The sequence below is a fragment of the Opisthocomus hoazin genome, chromosome 27, assembly GCF_030867145.1.
Source record: "Opisthocomus hoazin isolate bOpiHoa1 chromosome 27, bOpiHoa1.hap1, whole genome shotgun sequence".
Taxonomy (NCBI): Eukaryota; Metazoa; Chordata; class Aves; order Opisthocomiformes; family Opisthocomidae; genus Opisthocomus; species Opisthocomus hoazin.
The window spans coordinates 1,379,990-1,402,555 of NC_134440.1; the positions used below are offsets into that span (position 1 = coordinate 1,379,990).

The 22,566-nt window shown below is 62.3% G+C and overlaps 2 protein-coding genes across 2 annotated transcripts; one reads left to right on the forward strand and one right to left on the reverse strand.

The window, feature by feature from the left end:
• Positions 1-1,187: 1,187 nt before the first annotated feature.
• LOC104335867 (hippocampus abundant transcript 1 protein) lies at positions 1,188-13,074 on the reverse strand. Its single transcript, XM_075444031.1, has 12 exons — positions 12,890-13,074; positions 12,064-12,159; positions 10,860-10,922; positions 9,611-9,738; positions 9,057-9,171; positions 8,298-8,516; positions 7,475-7,588; positions 6,956-7,027; positions 6,411-6,523; positions 6,152-6,249; positions 5,461-5,627; positions 1,188-5,372 (listed from the first exon to the last, which is right to left on the reverse strand). The coding sequence occupies exons 1-12, from the start codon at positions 12,971-12,973 to the stop codon at positions 5,163-5,165; spliced, it is 1,479 nt and encodes a 492-aa protein (XP_075300146.1). The 5' UTR covers positions 12,974-13,074; the 3' UTR covers positions 1,188-5,162.
• A 2,014-nt stretch (positions 13,075-15,088) lies between these two features.
• Positions 15,089-20,455, forward strand: SHC2 (SHC adaptor protein 2). Its single transcript, XM_075444376.1, is given in 14 exon segments — positions 15,089-15,135; positions 15,137-15,653; positions 16,200-16,270; positions 16,614-16,674; positions 16,847-16,966; positions 17,096-17,149; positions 17,248-17,299; positions 17,480-17,606; positions 17,729-17,909; positions 17,993-18,059; positions 18,157-18,315; positions 18,728-19,029; positions 19,148-19,285; positions 20,146-20,455. Coding segments are annotated over 13 exon segments (1,887 nt in total). The 3' UTR covers positions 19,277-19,285; positions 20,146-20,455.
• The last annotated feature ends 2,111 nt before the right edge of the window (positions 20,456-22,566 follow it).

Consider the following 22,566-nt stretch of genomic DNA (forward strand, 5'->3'; position numbering starts at 1 on the left):
AAAAATAAGCTCAAGCCCAGAGGAAATAAATACAAAAGGCACCATGACTTGTGTTTCCAGCTCATTTCAGGATATCGGCCATCAAACACCAGATCCCACCCAAGACCTGACTTGGACGTGTTTATACTTCTTGTGATTGCATTGTTCACTTGGTACCATCCTCAACCACCAAAAGAAGTGTTTAAATGAGTAAGATAAGATCTAAATTAAGCCTGGCTGGAAATGAAGACAATGGAGTCTGGGCTGCTCAAACCAGCCCCGGGAGGCGGCTGCCGGGGGACGGTGCTGGCGTGGGGAGGCAGGAGGGGACCCGGCCCAGGGACCCGCTCTGGGGCTGGGGCAGGCGGCCCTGTCCCCGCTCCCACCAACCTGCCAGCACGGCCTCGCTGCTGAATGCGGCAGCCATGGCATGGTGGCAGCCATGGCATGGCGGCAGCCACAGCACGGCGGCAGCCATGGCACGGTGGCAGCCATGGCACGGTGGCAGCCACGGCACGGCAGCAGCCATGGCACGGTGGCAGCCACGGCACGGCAGCAGCCATGGCACAGTTTCAGCCTCGGCATGACCATAGCCGCCCGCTCCACACCGCAGACCGAGGGCTCCCGGGGAGCGCTTTGCAGCTCGGCGCGATGCCGTACGCGATGCCCGGACACGCTGCCCCAAGGCGCTGCCCCTGCGCAAGCCCCCGGCCCCCAGGCCGTCCGGCGAGCAGCAGGGTCAGGGCTCAGAACATTTCACACCTCGGCCCCGGAGACGTCCGAGCTGCTGAGGTGCTGCTATTTTAACACTCCAGTGGAGTCTCCTTCTCTGGAGACATTCCAGACCCCCCTGGACAAGGTCCTCTACAGCCTACTGTAGGTGACCCTGCTTGGGCAGGGGGTTGGACTGGGTGACCCACAGAGGTCCCTTCCAACCCCGACCATTCTGTGATTCTGTGAAACCTGGAGAGCTGTTTTTGGATCAGGGGTGAATGTGAAACGGTTCCAAGTACTTTTTTGCTCTAGAATAGTTTTAATGAATAGGTAAGAGTAACACCACAGCTCGTGCCCATTCGAGACAGGGGGTGGATTTACAAGGCCTGGCGCGGGGTCTCCTGCGACAACCCCTTCAGCACAGCTTACAGGGGTCGAGAGGCTGGAACGCGGTCTCCTAACAGGGGCTGGGGTGAAGGATGAGCACAGAGAACTTCAACACAACAGGGAAGCAGCAGTTTAATAAATAATCCATCAGAGGGAGAGATCAGCCAGTTCTGAACACAACCCAAACTGAAATAAATACATTTCATCATTAGCATAAAAAAAGAGAGATAAATGCACGCAATAGTAAACTTCAAGAGAGCAGAGGTACTGTTGTTCTTCAGGGAACGCGGGCTTGCCACATGCCCACACTTTTTAAAGAGAATCAAAGATGTTTGCAGCCACTCAAGTGCAGAGAAAAGAGTAAAAACCAGTGAAGTCAAAAAGTACTGCATTGCAAAATTAATGACAAAAGAGAAAGCAATGGTTTAACGCAGATATTTTTTTAAGCGACAAGATCCGTTTAAACTCACTTGAACTCTGCCATTAATACTGGAACTGCAGAAGAAAGGCAACTAAGCCACTTTTTGCCTTATGTTTGGGGCATTGCTGTTACTGACCGGAATGACAGGTCACTGCAGACAAATTGTGGGAGTACTGATGTTACACGGGCAGGCTCAGGCACTACGCAGCAGATCAAGGGGATTTTAAGAAAAGGCTCTTTTTAAAAAAGTTACATTTTCATACAAAGTAAGAAAAATTGGCAAAACTAGCTGAATGCCCCATACAGATTTTCCAGTCTCCACGTGGGACGCTGCAGAATCACCAGCCCTTCAGAATGAGCCATTCTTCATTCAGGTCCGGTAATTTCAGCTCCGTCACCGCTTGGCCTGAGTCCTCCTCTGTCACTCAAGGGCAGGTGGCAGCGGGTCCCAGCCCAGTGCTGACGGGGAGCGAGCTACCCGGGGCCGAGGCCCCACCAAACCAGGTGAGAGAACTCCGAAACCCTTGAAGGGAACCCTGCCTGCTCCCAGCACCAAGAACCCACAGGGAGCCCCGTTCCCAGAGCCGGTCCCCATGCCGCGGGTGCCAGGCTCGGGGCTACACCGCGTCCCGGGGCCACGAGGCCCCGTGCAAGCGCAGCGCTGGACTGGTGTACCAGTCCCTTCACGTTGGTAAAGGCGCTGGCAGCGGACCCTCGCCAGTGCCACCCCCGACACTGTGCCCCCCCAGCAGCCGAAGAGCCCTCGGCCGCGGCCGAGCCCTTCCAAGAGCCCGGCTGCAGCCTGCCGACGCGGCAGTACCCTGCGGCATCGCCGGGCCCCGAGCTCCGGGGCTGAAGTGACCGAGATGCTCCCCGTCCACTGCTTGCGAGCCAGGGGACGTCGGCATCGCTGGAAATCCAGGTGTCGCGTCGTGACGGACAGGGACTGAGGAGGGAAGCTCGCCCGGACAGTTCTGCTGCCTGAAGGGAAGGAGAGCTGAGACACCGCAGGCAGCAGCGGCGGGGAGGGAACGGGACTAGAAACACATCGGTTTCAATAAACTATTCAATAAAGGAAAGGACTTTTAAAAATATATATTTCTATCATATAAATTACACTCCTCGTTTTTGCAACGTTCCACTATATTCTACCCGTGAAGCTCCGAGCCCCTCAGTGTGAATGAGGTAACAATTCGGTGTTTCACTTCATTCCTGTGTGAGCGACAAACCTACTCCAGTTCCTTTTAATACAGTGTCAATAAATTAATCGCCAGGTGTACTTGGTAAAGCTCCAGTCTAAAAAAGGCATTTTTGTGAGCAATACAGAGTTGGGATTGCTGCCTGGAAGTTTAAGTGATGGGATTTGCTTCAGGACAGAAGTTTGCTGTGCACGCACGGTACAGACCATTCCGATAAGGTTTGGGAATTTGGAGCATCACCGCAGTGAGCCTGGGAAAACTGGAGTCACCACAGGTCACCACGACCTTCTGCAAGCTCTGTTCTCCAGTCCTGCCATTAGAACCACACCAGCAAGCCCTCAGTGCCCGAGGTGGCTGCCCTCTGCACGGACAATAACCCACTCACAGTTCTGATTACGGGATCTGGGTACCAGCCTGGATTAATGCGAAACAAACAGAATTATTTCACTTAAATGTCCACCTCCAATAACTAACTGGTCCAGAAAACTGGTAAACAGACATTAAATTATTAGTTCAGCCCAGTCTAGGCAGGCAGTGGCTCCGAGCTGTTAATATCTGACAGGCGTTTAAGAGACCTCCACAGAACCGCAGCTCTCGGTCTGTCCAAGGCCAACATTCACCAGCCCCCCCTGAAAGCTCACGAAGGGGTCAGATGCTGAACAGACCCGAGCTCAGGTCCCCCTGCACCCCGGAGCGGGGCCAGCTGTCTGGCCGGGCAGAGCAGGGGACGGGCACTGCTCTCCCTGCCCGGGCCGGTGCTGGGCCAGGGACTGAGCTCTCCAGGGTCGCCCCACGGGTGCTCTCCATGAAACCCAGAGGCAAATGGCATTTGCAGCCACTGCTGCACAGGCACAGCGTCGGCCACGACTGCCTGTTTGCAAAGACCCAAAGCACTAAGTGACATTGCTCCCTCCCCTTGGGCCTTTCTCCCCCACGTTACCTGCCCCAAGCCTACAGAGAAGGGATCCCAGACAGGGAACGCGAGCTGCTGCACACACCCTGCTCTGAGACAGGACTATTTTTGGCCACGGTATCCTCAATTCCCTTAACAACTGATTTCTGAAGTGTTCCCAGTTTGGTCTTCACTTCCCCAGTGACCGCTCAGTGCCAGTACTTCTGACCTGACTGGGATGAGAACAATTGTTTCCTGCCCTCTGCCACATCTCTACGTATCCATGAACAACCAAGCGTTCCCTACACGCTTGTCTTGGCTCCTTTCGCAACACCCAAGTTCAAGTACCTGCTGCTCTTTCTAAACAGAGCTGAACCCTGCAGCGGAGCAGCAATTTCATTTTTCAACAAAACGAAAGCCTTCATAGCGGGCTCACAAATGCTACGTGGAGTCCAAACCTGTAAGTTCAAATCAATTGCAATCATCACCGTCAGGATCTTTTGGACCGAGAATAAACAAGCTACAGTCATTATCCGGTTTTAATATCAGACGGCAAGAGCCTAGGGAAAAATCAACATGCTTTATAGAAGTGCTCAAGATAAACAGCTATTTCTTTGACCTTTCTCTCAGGAAACCATGCTTTATCAAAGCACTTAACAGAGTTTAGTTGTTTCTCCAACCTCTCAGAGAACTCTTTCCTAAACAACTCTTGCAGCTCCAGAAAAAGGTTTCTGAAAAATCCTTTTACCTACCACCGATGGAGGCAGCACCAGACAAACATCAGTGTAACAAAACAAGAAAAAACAAACAGAAATACAAACGTTGTTGACCATCTCAGCATTTGTATTTCACGTCGTTGCCCTTCTCTCATCCACCCGTTCTCCCCTGTGTCAGCTGCAACTTCACTCCTTCACTTCTCTTACCTTCTCAGAACACTAAAGTTAGTGGATTTTTTGGGGTCTTTCACACGGGCCAGAAAGGGCAAATCCACCAGACCCTCCAGCAGCAGGGACCCGCTCGCAGCCGTCTGCGCTCCCTGCTCTTCAGGCACGTTTTCCCCGGCATGTCGCAGCACGGGCTGCAGCCCCGGCGCAGCACAGCCTCTCGCGGGCGAGGTTCGCCAGCCGAGCTGCGACGGGGCCAGCAGCGAGTGCCAGCTGCGTGAGGGGAGTGGGGAACATAGCAGACGCCTCGGTTTATCCCGGCTGGCAGCGCAGTTCACACCAGAACGACGACAACGCCAGCCCCTGAACTCACTGGCGAGGCGAGTGTTTGGCAGGTCACACCATGACGTTCAGAATCCACGTACAAGGGCGGGTTTGCCCCCAAGAACTATCCCTTCAGCAGAGCAGTTCGGTATCTCCCCTCTCCACCGGCACCAGGTGACACAATCCCATTTTTGCACCACCTGGGTATATTTGGCTTGAAGGGAAACCCTGTCCCTTCTCAGCAGCTGTTAGCAGTACAGTCTGTCACCTCATTCCTCCCCGTCGCGCTCCCCGGGCTCCCACTGGCGAAGTCCATCCCTGGTCTGGCGTTGGGGCACAAGCCAGGTCCTTCTCTGCCAAGCTCACACGCTGCTGTCCTCGAGCAGGGGCTCCTTGCCGTCCGATCCGCCGGCCTGCGGGCTGTGGGTGTGGGTCTGGGCTCCGTTACTGTGCTTCTTGTGGCTGCCGGATCTCAGTGCAAGGTTGTGTTCCGGAATGAACAAGGCCACCAGCAGCGACAGCAGGACAGAACAGGCCCCAAACAGGAACGGAGGCCCTGGGATAATGCTGCTCTGCAGGGGGAAACAGAGGAACGATGATCGCTCAGGTGCAAGGACAGAGGCAGCCCCGCACAGGGAATGATAAAGCTGAACAAGTTACCTCATCTGTAGGGTTGGCCATGTTGGGTTTGGAGGCCTTACCCAAAGTCTCCACCTCAGCCATTTCATTCAGCTCCACGTGGAAGAGATAGAAGACAAAGCCATAGAGCGCCGGCCCCAGGCCGTTACACAGACCCCGAATGCCAGTGATCATCCCCTGCACCACACCTGGGGACAGAGCACGGAAAGCAAGAGAGGCTTACAGCTTTCTGGAGAAACCCATTTTATTGGGATTATTCGACCGGATCAAACACTCCGATCTGGACTGGCGCGCACTCTGCAGATGAAGCCAGTGATCAGCTTTGCTCAGTATCAGGTTTTACAGAAAATCAGTAATGCTGGGCTTGCTTTGGAGAATAAAACGAGCACGGGCACATCAAGCAACGATTGCCAACTGAGCCAGAATTTACGGCAGCCAAGTCTGAGGACTCAGGGCCAAGCCACGAAGCAGGCGAACCGTGAAGCAGCAGTCTCCTCCACCTCAGACGGGCAACACTGAACACCTACGTGCATAATTCAAGAATTCCCTCCCAAAGCATCAGCTATGGTCAAAGGCAAGAGTGCCAATACTACTGAGCACAAACCGACGCTCCACCCTCGGCACCGACGCTCCTGCCCACCCCTCCACCGCGCGCCAGCTCGAGCCCCCGCCGCGATGACCTCGCCCGTCCGACAGACCCTGAGGGCCTCACCCTGTTGGTCGGGGTCCGCGTTCCTGGACACCATGGCGCTGACAGCCGGGAAGGTGATGCTGGACATGGCGGCCACGGCTCCTGCTGCCCACATCATCCTGGGGGAAGAGGCAGCAGCTGGGCGGGCGCCCAAGGGCCAGCCCAGAGCAGCACCGTGGCTGGGCAGGACCTGCGTCCGCCGAGGCACAGGGAGCTGCCACAGAGCCAAGGGAGGGAGAAACCTGCCGACACCACGAGGCAAACGTGGGCAAACTCTTACCAAGGCTGCGATCCGAAGCCGTACCAGGCAAGCTGCAGGATCTGGAAGCCTAGTCCCAAAAGGATGGTGTTTTTATTTCCTATTGAACGCATGAGAATTCCCAACACTACTGTCTGGAAAGAAAAATAGATGCTTCCATAGTAAGAGACAACAAAGAAAAGAAAGTTGACAACACTGGAAAACCAGAGGACAGGAATCCGAAGGAACTCGTGCTGCTGTGAGACTGGCTATCACGCACACGCACTCCTCTACCCTTGTAATGCTGGGTCAGGAACCAGCACATCCCTGCCCATGGCAGCCAGAGCACAACCTACGGAGTTTCACAGAGTAACATGGGGTCACCCCACAGTTTACCACAGGTTGTTGTTCAACAAACAACAGCTACATTCAAAAGACAAGAACGAGGGACCACAGGGAGCCGTGCACGGGTCTGACAATGTCTGGGCGGCCACAGGGATGCCAACAACTCACCAGCCCCCATTATCTGATATTTTGGACGTTCTTGTAACCAGACTGCTAGAGCCAAGACAGCAATTGCTTCTCACCTGAGCCAGGATAGAGAGAATTCCAACCACACCTATAAAGGCTGCCACAGTCTCTGAGGAAAAACCAATGACCTGTGAAAACAGCAGAGCGACTTTTCAGGCAACAGATCTGTAGCACACAGGAGAAGCCGCTCCATCAGTCTCACTTGCGTTCACTGACATTGCTTATCAGGTACTTCATCAGCCGTACCTTCCACTACCTCCCTGCTCCCACAGGAGTAACACAGAAGATTTTCCTCTGGCTGAAGAAACAGCTTGAAATCACCCTAAATGCCTGAGCGTGGCATGGACAGGCAGACCACCAGCACAAATCCCAGCCAGGGTCCCGGCAACGCCTACCGAGCGGTCCCCAGGCTCCCGTGGGAAGCTGGAACATGTCACTATTTCTTATGGCTTCAACTTTATTAACTTTATTAATCTACTGGCAAAGATTAGCTTCCTCAGGACATGCAAGTGAGATAACATTTGCAGGCTGGGATTTCCCACCACCAGAGCCTTCCCTTGTCGCAAGAGACTGACCTGTCGCAGGTACAGGAAAAAGCTGGAGTACTGGCCGGCTTCGGGAAGGTAGGAGAGAAAGACGGTGATACAGATGAGCAGCACTGTAGAATCCTGACCCACTTTCCGCAAGGACTGTAGGCAAGGGGGCGGGCGGAAGGAGTTAAAAGGAGTTAATATCATTAAATGTTCTCCAGGCACAGAGACAGCAAAACCAAGTGCTTAAGTCACCACCTACTAGCTAAGAAGAGAATGCTTGAACGAAACCAGACCGGCATTTCAGAGGAAGGTGCAAACACTGCCACAACACACCAGACCAGGCGTACAATTGCACCAACTTACACCCTAGAAAGAGCAATTTTTACCTTTCAGTTTCTCAGATTTATAGTCAAATGCTTTTGATCAGAACTGTTTTTCCCCAGACAGCCAAAACCATCTTCCTAGCAAGCAAAGGTGAGGTGAAACTGTGCAAAGCTCATCATCATTAGCAAGAGTCCTGAAAAGCCAGCAACACAAAAGACCTCTCCTGACACAGCACTATTGCCAAGTAACAGAATTTATATTCAAACAACTGGCATGTTTCCGCCAAGAAATGCTCAGCTTCAGGACGTCTGCAGCTGCTTCTAGATGTTACGTAGCTCTGCGAAATCGGCTAGAAGCTGCTGGACAGCTTTAGCTACGCGCAGTCTGCCGCCAGTTGAACGCTGCACCTTCAACGGGGTTAATCTAAGCCTTGCATCCTTCGGCTTCCGTGGAATGCACTTTCCTTTTGAGAGAAATCAGCAGAACTAAAGCCAAAACCAACATTACCAGCACGTGGAAAAACCACAGCAAGATTACTTACAGCAAATGGGTCAGCTTGCTCCCAGGAGATTGGAGCTCCCCAAGAGACCGGGCGCATCTCCTCCGGCAGAGACTCTGGCACAGCCAGCAGGATGAAACCAATATCCAGCAAGGCAACACCGGACGCTAGCACAACCACCAGCGTATCGCCGTAGGCCTGGGAAAGGTACGCACCGATTGCCGGGCTTGTGACCAGACTAGCAGCAAACGTGGCTGACACCTGGAAGCATAAAACATGAATACAGCCTCTTCTTCCTAGAGCCCATTTTCTCCTCCAGAGTCACCCGAGGGCACCAGCTTTGCCACCTTTGATGGAGATAATCCAGGTGGACAGGGACTCCTGTAGACAGAACGATGACATGCTCTCTTGGGGCAATCTAGGCTAAGCTCCAGCAAAGGGAAATTAAAGCTACCCCAACAATTCATAGACGACACTTTCAGTAACCCTACAGAAAGGGCACAATCCCAGGCTACCTGTATGCACACCAGCACCACAGCCTGCCCGCTTTGCTGGTGCAAAGCAGCTCCCAGACCAGGCTGGTTAAAGGCTAAGCAACACCACAGCTGGTATTCAGAACCAGTCCCCTCCGCAGCGCGACTCCACAAACAGAACAGGGCGACTGGATGAAGCGCACGTCGTCTTTTTGCTGATGCTGTCCTCAGGCCTGTCAATGAATCTCCCACTCTGATTTTATACCTCTCCTGCCTGCAAAGCCCCAAATACTTCTTCCAGAGACAAGCCAGTTACTCAGCTCCTTACCAAGCCATACGCCGTGCTGCGCTCGTGCTCCTGCGTGATATCAGCAACGTAGGCAAAAATCACAGAAAAGGTGACAGCAAAGACTCCAGACATGGAAATGACAGCAAAATACCACCTGCAAGAGGCATTGCCAGAGGCAGAGTTAGAGAGCAACCACACGGTAGTCCACAGCTCCTGAATCACCACCTTAGCCTCCCTTCAGTCCATCGTACTTCATTGCACCAGAAAGCGCCCAGGAACACCGAGCTTCAGTCTGGTGGCCCGTGGAGTTTTCTCACTTACTTTCCCCACACCAGAAGGAAACATCAACATGTCCTAATAGCGACAGCGCACCTACCAGGAGAACACCAGGAGAGGAGAGACAGACTCCTTCCTGACACCAAGCCCTCCAGCAGAACCAGACAAGTAAATTAGTCTCTAGGCTGAGCATCCTTCTTCACTGGATGGATGCTTCCATCTCACCCTCAAACGCAACACCCGCAAATCCCCCATTGCTCAGCCTCACGCTCGTTCCTCTCCTCAGAACCCCTCGGTGACAGTAAGAGTAAACTCACCATGGACTGATCTTCATAAGGGGAATTGGTGCACATGTGAAGAAGACAGTGAGGAGGAGGAAGGATTTCCTGCCCCAGACATCAGAGAGAGCACCAATCAGTGGGGCACTTAGAAAGGAAAGCAGACCCTAAGACAGACAGACAGGGTGACAGAGAGAAATCCCGCAGTCAAATTCTGATTGTCGATAGTGAGAGCTTTTGACAACGTCATCTAAAGATAAAAATACAAGGAGACAACCCATTCCCGTTTTCTACAAGCAGGCAATATCACCAAAACATAACCGTTTCTTAAACTGCTCGCATCCTTTTAGGGAGAAAAAAAAAAAAAAAAAAAAGAAATCCCTGTCCAGCTCTGAGCTGCTGAACACTCCGGTTGCTTCCCACTCCCGGCAAGCGCTCGGCCGGCAGCTGCGGTCTCCCGGGCACGGCTGCGCGGCAGGGAGCTGCCCAGCCAGCGCCTGAACAGAGCCTGGCACAGCTCCACCACACTAACATCTGCTGCAGTTCCAGGGAAAGCTCTCTTCTAGATGGAGACGAGACAGACGCGATGAGATGCCAGGGCCATCAAGCACAAATAAAATTGTTCAGTGCCTTTCAAAGTCTTTCAAACCTGAGATGGGCAGGGAAGAGCCCTTCAGTGCATACAGGAGTGCCCAAGTCGCAGCAAAGCCGTTTCCTGAGACCCTCCTGCCAGAGCCAGAGCCTAAAAATCTGTTTTCCTGAGTCAGAACAGGTGGCTACTGCTTGTCCGCTATAGTTGCCTCCAATTTTGCTCGGGGAACGCTGGTCTAGCCCAAACTCATTGTGCCACAGCTCAGTCCCAACCTTCTGCCTCGGGAGAGCCCACTAAGGCCAGCTTAGCTCTGACTTCTGTTACTGATAAGTTCAGATGTCATTGATTTTTTTTGTTTTTATTTTGTTATGCTCCAGAATACAGGTGCAGGCCTGATCTCATGCTGATTTGGAATATTTTCAGCTGAAGCACACAACTATTAAGGCCCCAAACCCATGCCGTCAAGCAGCATGTTGTTAATAATGCTCAGTAAAATCGACTACACGAGCTACCAGATTTCTATGCTCCGTCAATTCTTTGTTTTGCATTAGGTTTGCCAGTGACCACCCCAAACTGAACTACAAACATATCTGTCAAACACTGCTTGACATCGGCAAATGACACAGATTCTAATGGCTTGCCACTTCTTGCACTGATTGCAGATTCAAACAAAAGCCTGGAAGGAATATTCCTCACCTTGACTCCGTGAATCAGGCCATTCATCAAGAACGTATGCTGCGGAAAAGTCTGGTGTAACACCTAGGGGCAAACCAAAGAAACAAAAACCAGAGCTAGCAACTTTTGCAAAATTTCCATTAATTTCTGCCAGCACCTGACAGCCAGACGCCTGGCAGAGCACGGCGGGGAAAACGGGAGATGCACGACCAGCAACGCCGCGGCTGCACCGGCACGAGGAGCTCCACCTCCCCTCCCCAGCACGGCCAGCCACTTTCTTTAACACTTCCCGGGTCTATAAATTATTCCGGCACACTTGGGCAAGGCTAAGATAATCAGAAACATGCCCTGCTCCATCCCCGCACCGTCTGGATTTCCGCGACCATGTAACCTGTCTGTTCTCTCCCCCTTTTGCACTGTCTATGTTTGACTGGCATTTCCTGCTACTAAGCTAACGCCACATTTCTAAACATCTTTGCATTAAAAAAAGACTCTGTAGTTACCTAGATATCAGAGATCAGATCAAAAACATGCACAGCACATTAGACTTCAATGTGACCTGGCATACCACCACCAGAAAATGAACATAAACAGCTGAGAATTCTTCCTGAAGTTCCCAAATAGAAGTTTACAGCTTCTTAACTAGAGAAGCATCTCTGGCTAAGTAGAGAAGAGGGTTTAGTCTCTCTAGTTAAGCAGACACGAGAGAAGCATCTCTAGTTAAGGAGAGAAGACAGTTTAGTCTCTCTAGTTAAGCAGACATGAGAGAAGCATCTCTAGTTAAGGAGAGAAGACAGTTTAGTCTCTCTAGTTAAGTACATATGAGAGAAGCATCTCTAGTTAAGTATCTGAGATGAGATTTTAATTTGCTTTAATAAAGCTGAAGTTCCTCAGCACTCAACTTGATTGTGAACTACCGGTAAATTCTAGTAATTTCAGGTCAGGTCCTTCAGTCCTGCTTTCTTGAAATCCTCCAAAAGATAACAAAAATCTAACTCATGCTTTGCTCCAAGTTAAAGTATAATAAATAAGAAAATAATTGCCCCACTCCATAAAAAAAAAATACTACAGCTCCAGCTTATTCACACAAAGAATTTTCAGGTACAAACCCTTACATGCTGGTTTCTACTCCCCGCACGCCAAAGGCCCGCGTTAAGGTCTTCCCCCTCGCCAGCCCCAGGTGCCCTCTCGTCGACCGGAGCCGGTCCCACCCCGGGTCACTCACCGTCAGCATCGGCGTGGTCAGCAGCCCCCAGGCAAAGAACTCCAGGAAGATGACGGCCACAGCGTGGTACACGCTGGGCTCCCCAACGCCCTGTCGCTGCAAGGCAGAGCCCCGTAAGCGGGAGAAACCCGCGGACCCCGAGCCGCGGCGGGTCCGGGATGCGGGGCTGGGGGCTGGGACGCTGTCCCCGGGGCGACGCACCGCTGCGGGTGCGGGGGAGCTGGTGCCGAGCACCTCTCCGTCCCGGCCCTCCCGCACAGCCGACTGCTGTCGGTCGCCGTCTCCAGGAACCAGCACCTTTGATACCACCCTGCTCCCTCCACACGCGACCACGCAGACCGCCCTCCCAGCCCTCGCCGTAGGCACCTGCGGACCAAACACCCCGACGCCCGGCGCATCGCGACAGCGGAACGCCAGCACCCCGGAAGGGACCCCGGGGCACTCCCACCCCGCAGCGCCCGCCCGGCGCGGCGGGAAAGGCTCGGTGCTCCGGCCGGCCGCTCCCCCCGAGGCCCTGCCCGCCCGTCCGCCCGCGCACTGCCACGGCGCTCCCGGGGCAGCGCTTATTCTGCCCCTGCTCCGCTGCCCGGTCTCAGCCGCCGGCCCCGCGCCGCCGGGGGCACGGCCGCGGGACACCGGGGTGCTGCGGGCGCAGCAACAACGCGCCCGGGGCACGGGGAGCCGCGGCCCGCGCAGGGACCAGCCCCGGGCGGGGGAGCCGGGCCGGGCCTCACCCGCCGCGCCCTGGCCCCACGGCAGCCCCCGCCCGCCCGCCCCGCCGGCCCCGGCCCGGCCCCGCAGACGGCGGCCGCCGCCCCGCGCTCACGCCGGCCCCGTCGCGGATGACGATCTTCTTGGCCAGCAGGACGCTGCGGTTCAGCCGCTTCTTCTTCTTCTTCTCGCCGGTCATGGCGCCGCCGGGCAGCTGCCGCTCGCCGGCCGCCGCGGCTGCCCCATCTCCCTGCGGCGGGCCGAGCCCGGGCCCGAGCCCGGACCCGCACCGGGCGGGGCAGCGGCGGGCCCGGGGCTGCCGGGCGCGGGGGTGGCGGCCGGGCTGGCGGCGGCGGAGGGCGGCCCGCCCGCAGGCCCCGCCCCTCCCACAAGCCCCGCCCCCGTCGCCCGGACAACGGCGCTGACGGGCGCTTCCGGCGCTCCGCTCCTCGCCGCCGCGCGCCGGTCCCTCGCGCCCCATTGGCTGTTCTGCCTCTTCCTGGTCAGACGAGCTGATCTTCGATTGGCTGAGAGGGGCGTGGGCGCGTCCTTTTCCGCTGGGCTGGTAGGGCGGAGCTGTGACGTCAAGGCACCTGCCGATGGCCGCGCAAGGCACGGTGGGACGCGGGGGGCGCAGCCGCTCCCAGCCGGGGCCGCCGCGGCGGAGCGCGGTGCATGCCGGGACGCGACGGTCCTCCCGGGTGGGGGATGAAGGGGGGCCGCCCCCCCCTCCCCCCCAGTGCCTCCGGCGCTCTGCGGGGACCGGGGCTGTGCCGGGCACCGGAGGGGGGCCCGTCCCGCCGCAGCATCTCCCGCCGGGGCGGCACCGGAGCGGCCCGGCGGCGGAGCCCTGGAGCGCGGGGGCTGTTCCGGGCCGGGGCCCCGCTCCCTGCCGGTAACGTCTGAGCCGGCGGTAACGGGTGACCCCGGTGCGTGGCGGCGGCAGGCCCGGTGCCCCCGGCCGCGCCCTCCTCCCGCAGCGGACCCGGAACCGAACCGAGCGGGGGCCGCGCCTCCGGTGCCCCCCGCCGGCCGCCGCTCCCCGCTCCGGCGCGGCTCGGTCTGCCCGGGGCAGGGGAAGGGCAGGCCCGCCCCGCCGCCCGCTCCTCGGCGCGGCGTCCCCGGGCGGGCCGGACCGCGCACCCCGGGGCTGGGGCACCGGAGGCTGCCGCCGCCGCGACCAGGCGCCTTCCGGGGGGGCAGCGGCCGGGCCCGGGGCTGCGCGCGCCCCTGTTCCCCGCTAATTGATCCCTCGGGGCCCGGGGAGCGCTGGGCGCTGCCCCCCCGCTGCCGGCGGTGCCAGGCGGTTAATTAGGCAGAGTTATGCAAATAGAGCGCGGCCGGGGCGGGGCCAGCCCTGCCCGCCCCCGGCTCGGTCTGAGCGCCGGGACTGGGAGGCGCGGGGGAGCCCGGCGGGGCGGGGCGGGGCCGGGACCGGGGTCGGCGGCAGCGGAGAGGAGAACGATCCGCGGAGAGCGGCTCCGTCTGCGGGGCTGCCGCGGGGTCCTGGTCCCTCCCACGCCGCGGGGTCCCGGGGCGGCGGCTCCCGCCACGGCCACAGCGGGGGTCGGTCCCCGGCCCGGGTCCATTGATCGCACCCAGAGCAGTGACACCCCCCCCCCCCACCGGGCGCGGGGCTCGGCCGGCCTCGGGGGGGGAACACACGACCCTCGGCAGCCGCAGCCCCGCGCGTCTGCCCCGCCGAGGGCCCGCGGTGCCGGGCCGGGGGGATGGAGCCCGGCGTGGCGGGAGGTGGGGCGGGGTGGGGGGGGCGGCTGCGGGGCCCCCCGCGCCCTGCCGGGCTGGGGAGGGGGCGGAGGAGCAGCCGCGGCCGGAGGGCGAGCTGGGAGCGCGGGGGGGCCCGGCCGCGGTGCGGGGCTCGGGCGGGGCCGTGCTGGAGCGTGACCCCGCCCCGCAGGGACCGGGGGTTCGGGAGGAAACCGCGGCGGGACCCTCGCTCTGCCCAGCGCGCACCGGGGGCTCGCCCCCCCCCCCCCAGCCCCGCGGTGCGAGCCCGGGGGTCTCGGGCCGTGGGGCCGGGGAGGGCGCGGCGGCTCCGGCCCCGGGGCACAGGGACGCGGCGGGGGCAGCGCGGGGGGGGGCCGGCCTCGGCCCCCGGGGCCGTGCGGGGGAGGGTCCGGGCGGTCCCGCTGTCCCCGGGGCCGTGCGGGGGAGCGGGGTCCGTCCGGCCCCGCTATCCCCCCACGCCCTTGCGGTGCCGCCGCCCCCGCTGCTGACTCGGGGCGGGGTGTGCGGGGCGGCCGCAGGACGCGGGGGGGGGGGGGTGCGGGGCGGGCGGCGGAGCGCTCGCAGCATGACATCAGCGCGGCGCGGCCCCGGGGGAGCGGGCGGGGGGCGGGCGCGGCGGAGCGGCGGAGCGGAGCGCGGCCCCGGGCATGCTCCCGGAGCCCAAGTATGACCGGTTCCGCGACGAGCCGCTGACCGCCCGCATGCCGTCGGCCGCCCCCGGGCCCGGCCCCGCGGCGGGCGAGGAGCCCGAGCCCGGCACCACGTTCTGCGCGCTGCTGCCGCGGATGCCGCAGTGGAAGTTCCCCGGCCCCGGTGGCTTCCTCGGCCGCGGCCCCGCCGGCCCCGGCTCCGGCCGGGAGCTCTCCGCGGCGGCCCGGGCGGGCGGGGGGGCGGCGGCGGGGGCCCCCTCGGCGCTGGCCGCCGTGCTGGGCGCCTGCGAACCGCTCTGCGCCGCGCCCTGCGCGCTGCCGGGGCGGCCGCGGGGGGCGGCGGGGCGGGGGGCGGCGGGGGGGCCCCGGCCGGGCGCGGAGGAGTGGAGCCGCAAGGGCAGCTTCATCCGCAAGCCCGCGCAGGGCTGGCTGCACCCCGACGAGCGGGTGCTGGGCTCCGGCGTCTGCTACATCGTCCGGGTAAGTCCCGCCGGACCCGGCCCCGCGCCTCTGCGGGGCTCGGCGGGTCTGCCCGCTGCCCCCCGGTTCGGTTCCCGTCCCCGCCCCGGTTCGGGTCCCCCCCCCCCCGGCGGCCGCATCCCCGCGCTCCCCCGGGACCGGCCCTGGGCGGTGTCACGGAGCCCGTCGCGACGCGGCCCGGGGCGGGGGGGGGATCCGGCCCGGGGGAGGGGTCCCGGGCAGCCGCCCCCGGCACGCGCCCCCCGCGGCCCATCCTCCCCGTTCCGCTGCCCGGGAGGGGCCGGGGGGGTTTCTGGGCCGGGCGGAGCCCCGGGAGCCGGCGGCGGCCGTGGCAGAGATGAGTTTGCCAGGTCTCAGCGCGGGGTCTGGGGGTGCAGCAGGCGCTGCGGGCGGGGAGCAGAAGGGTGCCGTGCGCGGGGCTGAGGACCCCCGGGCTGTCGAGGAGGGGCCCCTCTCGCTGAGCCCCGGCTCGTCCCCGGCTCCCCATCGCCTGCCCAGGGCTGGCGGCGGTCGGGGGGGGCTGTTCTGACTGTGGCCCCCCCGCAGTACATGGGGTGCATCGAGGTGCTGCGCTCCATGAGGTCCCTCGACTTCAACACCCGGACGCAGGTCACCAGGTACGGCCCCGCGCTCTGGGTCCCCGCGCCCCCAGACCCCCGCAGCCCTGGGTGCTCCTCCCCGGGGTCTGGGGGAGCCCTGTCCCACGGGACCCCCCCCCGTGCGTGGGGACGCGGCCGAAGGGCACTGCTGCGCGTCGGTGGGTGGAAAGAGGAGAAGGGAGGTGGCCCCGGCCGGGATTACGTACCGCGGCCGTGACGTGGGGCAGCACTGCAGGATGCTGCGGCGCTGGGGGCTGCGGGGGCTGATGCCCCCAGACCCCGCAGAGCCATGGGTGGGGGGGCAGCTGCGAAGGGGCTGGGGGTCTACAGCAGTAACCCAGCCGGGGGCCGTGGCTTGCAGGGAAGCCATCAACAGACTGTACGAGGCGGTGCCGGGTGTGAAGGGCATCTGGAAGAAGAAGGTGAGCTCCCACCCAGCCCGACCCTGCCTGGGCTCCTTCCTGGGGCGAGCTGGGGCTGTGGGGCAGGGGGCAGAGCCTGGGGTCTCTTGGGGCACCCCTCTTTGCTTCCTTCATCCCAGGAAACCTGGTCCTGGGGGTCTGCATCGCCCCCACGCTCCTCTCCCCCCGTCAGGCTCCCAACAAAGCCCTCTTCTCCATCCTGGGCAAGAGCAACCTCCGCTTCGCTGGCATGAGCATCGCTGTCAACATCTCCGTTGATGGCCTGAACCTCATGATCCCCACCACGCGCCAGGTGAGAGCCGTCCCTGGGGCCGTGGCCCTGCCACCTCCCTCCTCCCAGCCCTCTGCCTCCTGCTGCAGACCGGGGGGCTGGTGGCCCCCCTGCCAACCTCCCCACGAGCGTGTGTGTGTCCCCCCCCAGATCATCGCCAACCACCACATGCAATCCATCTCCTTCGCCTCCGGCGGGGACACGGTGAGACCCGTGCCCCAGCCCTGCCCTCGCAGGCAGCCCCAGCCCTGCTCCCCCCCCGGCAGTGGGACATGGGCCTTGAGGTCCCCCTGTGTCCCCAGGACACCACGGACTACGTCGCCTACGTCGCCAAGGACCCCATCAACCAGAGAGGTGACAGCCGGCCCCCGCGCCTGGGAGCTCCGCAGCAGAGGAGGGATGTGCTGGGGGAGGAGGGCTGGAGGAGGGGATCCCTCGGGGGGCACACGGGGTGGCTCAGGGTGGTCCCAGAGGGGTGGTGGGAGCACGGGGGAAGCGCTCGAGCTGTCCGTGCGTCCGTCCGTCCGTCGGCAGCCTGCCACATCCTGGAGTGCTGTGAGGGGCTGGCGCAGAGCGTCATCAGCACGGTGGGACAGGCCTTCGAGCTGCGCTTCAAGCAGTACCTGCACAGCCCCCCCAAGGCGGTGGCACCCCCGGACAGGTGAGGGGGGTGGGGAGGCCCCGCCACAGCCCCGCACCCCCATCCTGGGCGCATCCGCTGCCGGGCGTGGGGAGGGGTCCGAGCCGGGCAGGGTGCCCCCAGCTCGCCCGTCCCTGCTGCAGGGCGCTGGGTGCGGAGGAGTCGGCCTGGGGGGAGGATGAGGAGGGGGCCGAGCACGATTACTACAACAGCATCCCGGGGAAGGAGCCGCCCCCGGGGGGGCTCATCGACTCCCGGCTCCGGCACGGCGCAGCCCTGGGCCACGTCCACACGCAGCCCTGCGGCTCCGGCCCCCCCAGCCAGGTGAGCCCCCAGGGCCGCTGCCAGCCCCGCCGCGGGGGTCCCGGGCAGGTCCCCCCGACACCCTCGCTGTCTCCTCTCCCCAGGGTGGGTTTGCAGCCCGGCGAGACCAGAGTACCCAGCCAGGGCCACCCTGGGACCCGGAGAGCCAGGGTGGGTACCGCTGGGGGGGGGGGGACCCCGGGGGCCGCGAGCAGGGGTCCCCATGGCTGTGCTGCGCCCAGGCTGGTGGTGACGCCCGTCCTCGCAGGCCAGCCCTGCGACGGGTACCTGCAGGCGGACAGCCACGTCCTGGGGCCGCGGGACTACGAGGAGCACATGTACGTGAACACGCAGAGCCTGGACGCCTGGGAGCCGGAGGCTCGCGCGGCGCCGGACGAGAGCCCCAAGAAGGACCTCTTCGATATGAGTAAGCCAGCGGGCTGGGGGTCTGGCGCAAGCCCTGCTGCGGAGGGGCCGAGCCGTGCCGGTGGGCTGCCGAGCTGCGTGCCGCAGCCCTGGCCGAGCCCCGAGCAGCGCGGTGCTGAGCGCCGGGGGCTGCGAGCTGGGGCAGGGCTGCGGGCGGGCAGCCTGTCCACCCGCCCGGCCGGGCCCTGGGGAGGGGGCTGCCATGCCGGTGCGGGGGGCACCATCCCCTCCGTGCCGGGCGCAGGCGCAGCATCGTGCCCGGGGCGGCCGTGGGACAGCGGGGTCCTGCCCAGCGGTGGGTCTGGCTGTGACTGCGGGTCCTGCTGCCACCGCTCGGCCCTGTCCCCACCACCCCAGCCCTACGTCGAGCCCTGGGGGGGGGGTGACACCCTCGCACCCCCGGGCTCCCGCAGGGCCGTTCGAGGATGCCCTGAAGCTCCACGAGTGCATGGCGGGGGGCGGCAGCAGCCCCCCCATCGAGGACCAGTGGCCGAGCCCCCCCACGCGGAAGGCCCCCGTCGCGCCCACGGAGGAGCAGCTCAGGCGGGAGCCGTGGTACCACGGGCGGATGAGCCGGCGCGACGCGGAGCGGCTGCTGCAGACGGACGGGGACTTCTTGGTGCGGGACAGCCTCACCAACCCCGGGCAGTACGTGCTGACCGGGATGCACAGCGGGCAGCCCAAGCACCTGCTGCTGGTGGACCCCGAGGGTGTGGTAAGGGCGGGGAGCGAGGGCTGGGGGGGGCCTTCCATAGGGGTGGGGGGGTTGCGTGGAGACCCCACGAGGGGGTCAGCTCCTCTGGGCTGAGGACCGCTGTGCCCCCCCGCCCCAGGTGAGGACCAAGGATGTGCTGTTTGAGAGCATCAGCCACCTCATCAGCCACCACCGGCAGAACGAGCAGCCCATCGTGGCCGCAGAGAGCGAGCTGCACCTCCGCCAGGTTGTCCGGAGGAAGCAGTGATGCCGGGGGGTACGTGAGCCCCCTGACCCGCTTCCCTGGCACCAGAATCTCCCCAGCCCCAGGGAAAAGCTGGGGACCTTCCGTGCTCCCCTCCTCCGGCTGTGCCTGGCCTCAGGGAGACAAAGCCCCCCCGCCCCAGTGTTGGGCTCCCCATCCCCCTCCCCAGCGGGGCCTTGTGGTCATGAGCCCCAAGGGGCCCCCCCCTCCCCACCGCTGCCTCCCCTCCCTCGGCACGTGGGGCCCCTTCCCAGCTGGACACAAAGGCGTTTGCTCTGTGCGTGGAGGATGAACGCTGCCGGGGTGGGAGCTGGTGGGCAGCCTCACCCCAGAAATGGGGGGGCCTGGGTGGGCATCACCGTGGGGCTGCCCCGTCCCCCTCCTGCCCAGGACCCTGCACCCAGCCCCCGGTACTGCTGGTCCCCACTGCCCGGTGCTGCTGCCCCCAGGGCCGGCTCCATCCCAGCCCACGGAACTGGTCTCCGGACGATGACGGAGAAACGGGGTCGGGGCTGGTGCCAGGAGCCTCATCGGGGGGCTCCCAGGGTGGGACAGGGCGAGCAGGCTTGAGGGGGGGTGCGTGTGCATCCGTGTGCATCCGTGTGCATCCGTGCGCGTGTGTGCGTAGGTACATGAGGGGCAGCGCGGCACCAGCCCCCTGCCCACCGAGCCGTGCCTCTTGCCCAGTGCTGCTGCTCAGGACCCAGCTCCCCGCCTCACCCCCCCCCCGACATCTGGGGAGTGCTCCTGCCCGTGGGGTCCCCGTCAGCGGGGGCTGTGGCCCCCCAGCTTGGCTCTACCCTTGGGGCCAGGGACAAACGTCTCTTGGGGGCCGGTGCTGGTGGATGTCCCTGTCACCCCCCCATTTCCAGCTGGATTCTCTCCAGGAGCGGCTGCCACGTGGGGCTCCCGGCGGCCCTGAGCCCCCCCAGCCCTCCGCAGGCTGGGGCCAGGACAGAGCTGCTGCGGGGAAGGCGCAGGGCAGGGGTGAGCTGCTGGCACCGGCCCCGTGAGGCCAGGGCTGCCGGGAGGAGGGGTGTCCCACAGCCCCGGGGAACCCCCAGCTGGCGCGGGGCTTCGGCAGGTTTTTACGGCACACACGTCCCCTTCTCCAGCGTGTCTGGCTCTGGGTACAGGTTTGTAGTTTGGAGTATGTTTCTAATTAAACTTGGAAATGAGCAACGTGCCCGGGTTGTTCGTGCAGCCCCGGGCATGGTGCTGGGATAGGGGTGCTGCTGCTGGCTCCTGCGCCCGGGGGCTTGACGGAGCCGGGGATGCGGAGGGGGCCAGGACAACTCCGTCACCACCGGCTCCTGGCTGGTCCCGCACTGGCAGTGGCAGCCTGCCCCGTCATGGCTGCTCACGCTTGTCTCTGCCTCCCCTCCCGGGTCACGCTGTCCCCCTTCTGCACATGGGTCACCCCCTGTGCCCCTGGCTCCGGAGGGGCTGCAGCACCCAGGGCTTGGCTGCGGGGTGCTGTCCTGTGTGGCATCTCCCCCCTGCACCCAGCATCTCCCCCCTGCACCTGGCATCTGCCCACCGTGCCGGCTCCTGCTGCCGGCGGCCTCACCCCCCAGCCCTGCCCGGGGCAGGATGCGGCCGCTCGCCCCCGGGCCTCCCACCGAGCCCTGATCTGGCTCCTGCCGCAGACGGGCTGGGTCTGAGCAGCCTGGAGCTGCGCTGCTGTTCGTCGTCACCCGTTGATGGGACACAGCGGCTGACAGAGCGAGACCCCCGCGGTCAGCGTGGCCGCGGCTCCTGGCAGCACGGTGCAGCCGCAGACAGAAAAGGTTCTTGGCTGGAGTCGGCGGAGGTGAGAAAAGGCGCTGGAGCCCGGCGGTGGGAGGCTTTCTGAGCCGGTGGCACGGCCGGGCTGCGAACCACCGGGCACCTGCTCCGGGTGGGCAGCAGCCTCCGGCGGGTCTGGCACCAGCGCGGCACTGGTCGGCTCCGGGGTTGTGCCGTGTCCCCTGCACCGGGTGGGTGCCGCCAGCCCACCTCGCTCTGCACCACGCGCCTGGTGCCGCCGCGGGGAATGGGGACCCCCAGCACCCCCTGCCCCTCGCTGGGGACGGGGCTGCCGGGCTGGCCGAGTCAATGAGTGAAACAAGCCCCTAAATAAAGTCCAGTAATGAATGTGTAATTTTCCATTGGTGGCTGAATACCTACAGGGACGGGTGCTTCCATCTCAGCTGCTATTTTTTGTCACGTAGTAATGTGTCTGCAAAGACAATTGCACCGTTCCCTCACCAGCAGAGGCAAGAAAAGGCAGCGAGTTTCTTCTTTTGCCACCGGAGAACGAGCCCACGCCTTGCACCGGCTGCTGCTGGCTCTGCCCTGGCCCCTCGGGCTGGCAGAGGGTTTGTTTTAGGGGTTTAACTGCTTTGTTTGAGGCTGGTGCGCGGCGCCAGTGGCCACAGGGCGCAGGGCCACTGTGGGGGGGCTCGGGGACCCTCCCCGAGAGGGTCCTGCTGTGGAGCAGCACCCCATGGCCACTCAGCGCAAGGGCAGGACCCCACAGGGGGAGGCAGGCTGGGAGCCACACGGTACTGTTCTTGAAGCAAAAAACAATTAAAAAAAATATGAGGCCTTTATTGAGTTAGGTATGGACATGAATAATGCAGTCAGAGCACCGGGGAGTGCTCCCATCTGAAGCTGGATTTCCTGCTGTGTGCTCTGAGCCCCCCAGCATGGCTCCACTCCAGACTGGTCCTCGCTGGACTGACAGCGAGGGGAGAGAGGAGGGGCTGGGCGATGGTGGGGTGAAGCTGATGGTACATGTTCTGAAACCACTGGTGGCTGCTGGTGTGTTTGGAGTGGAGGTCTGTGGGCTGCAGAGTTAATGCCGGGCTGAAGGGGAGAGCATCTCACCTCTCGGTGCTGCTCCGTCAGCCCATGCAACGTTTGGAATCACAGAATCACAGAATCACAGAATAGTAGGGGTTGGAAGGGACCTCTGTGGGTCATCTAGTCCAACCCTCCTGCCGAAGCAGGGTCACCCACAGCAGGCTGCACAGGACCTTGTCCAGGCGGGTCTTGAATATCTCCAGGGAACGAGACTCCACAACCTCCCTGGGCAGCCTGGGCCAGGGCTCCGTCACCCTCAGAGGGAAGAAGTTCTTCCTCATGTTCAGACGGAACTTCCTGTGCCTCAGTTTGTGCCCAAAGCCGCAGAAGAGCAACTGCAGAGGAACGTGGCCTCCTTGCTCTCCCAGTGCCTTGGGGACCTCGGTGCCCAACTGTCCGTCTGTCTGTCTCCAAACTGTGCTGACAACAAACGCTGCCCAGTTCGG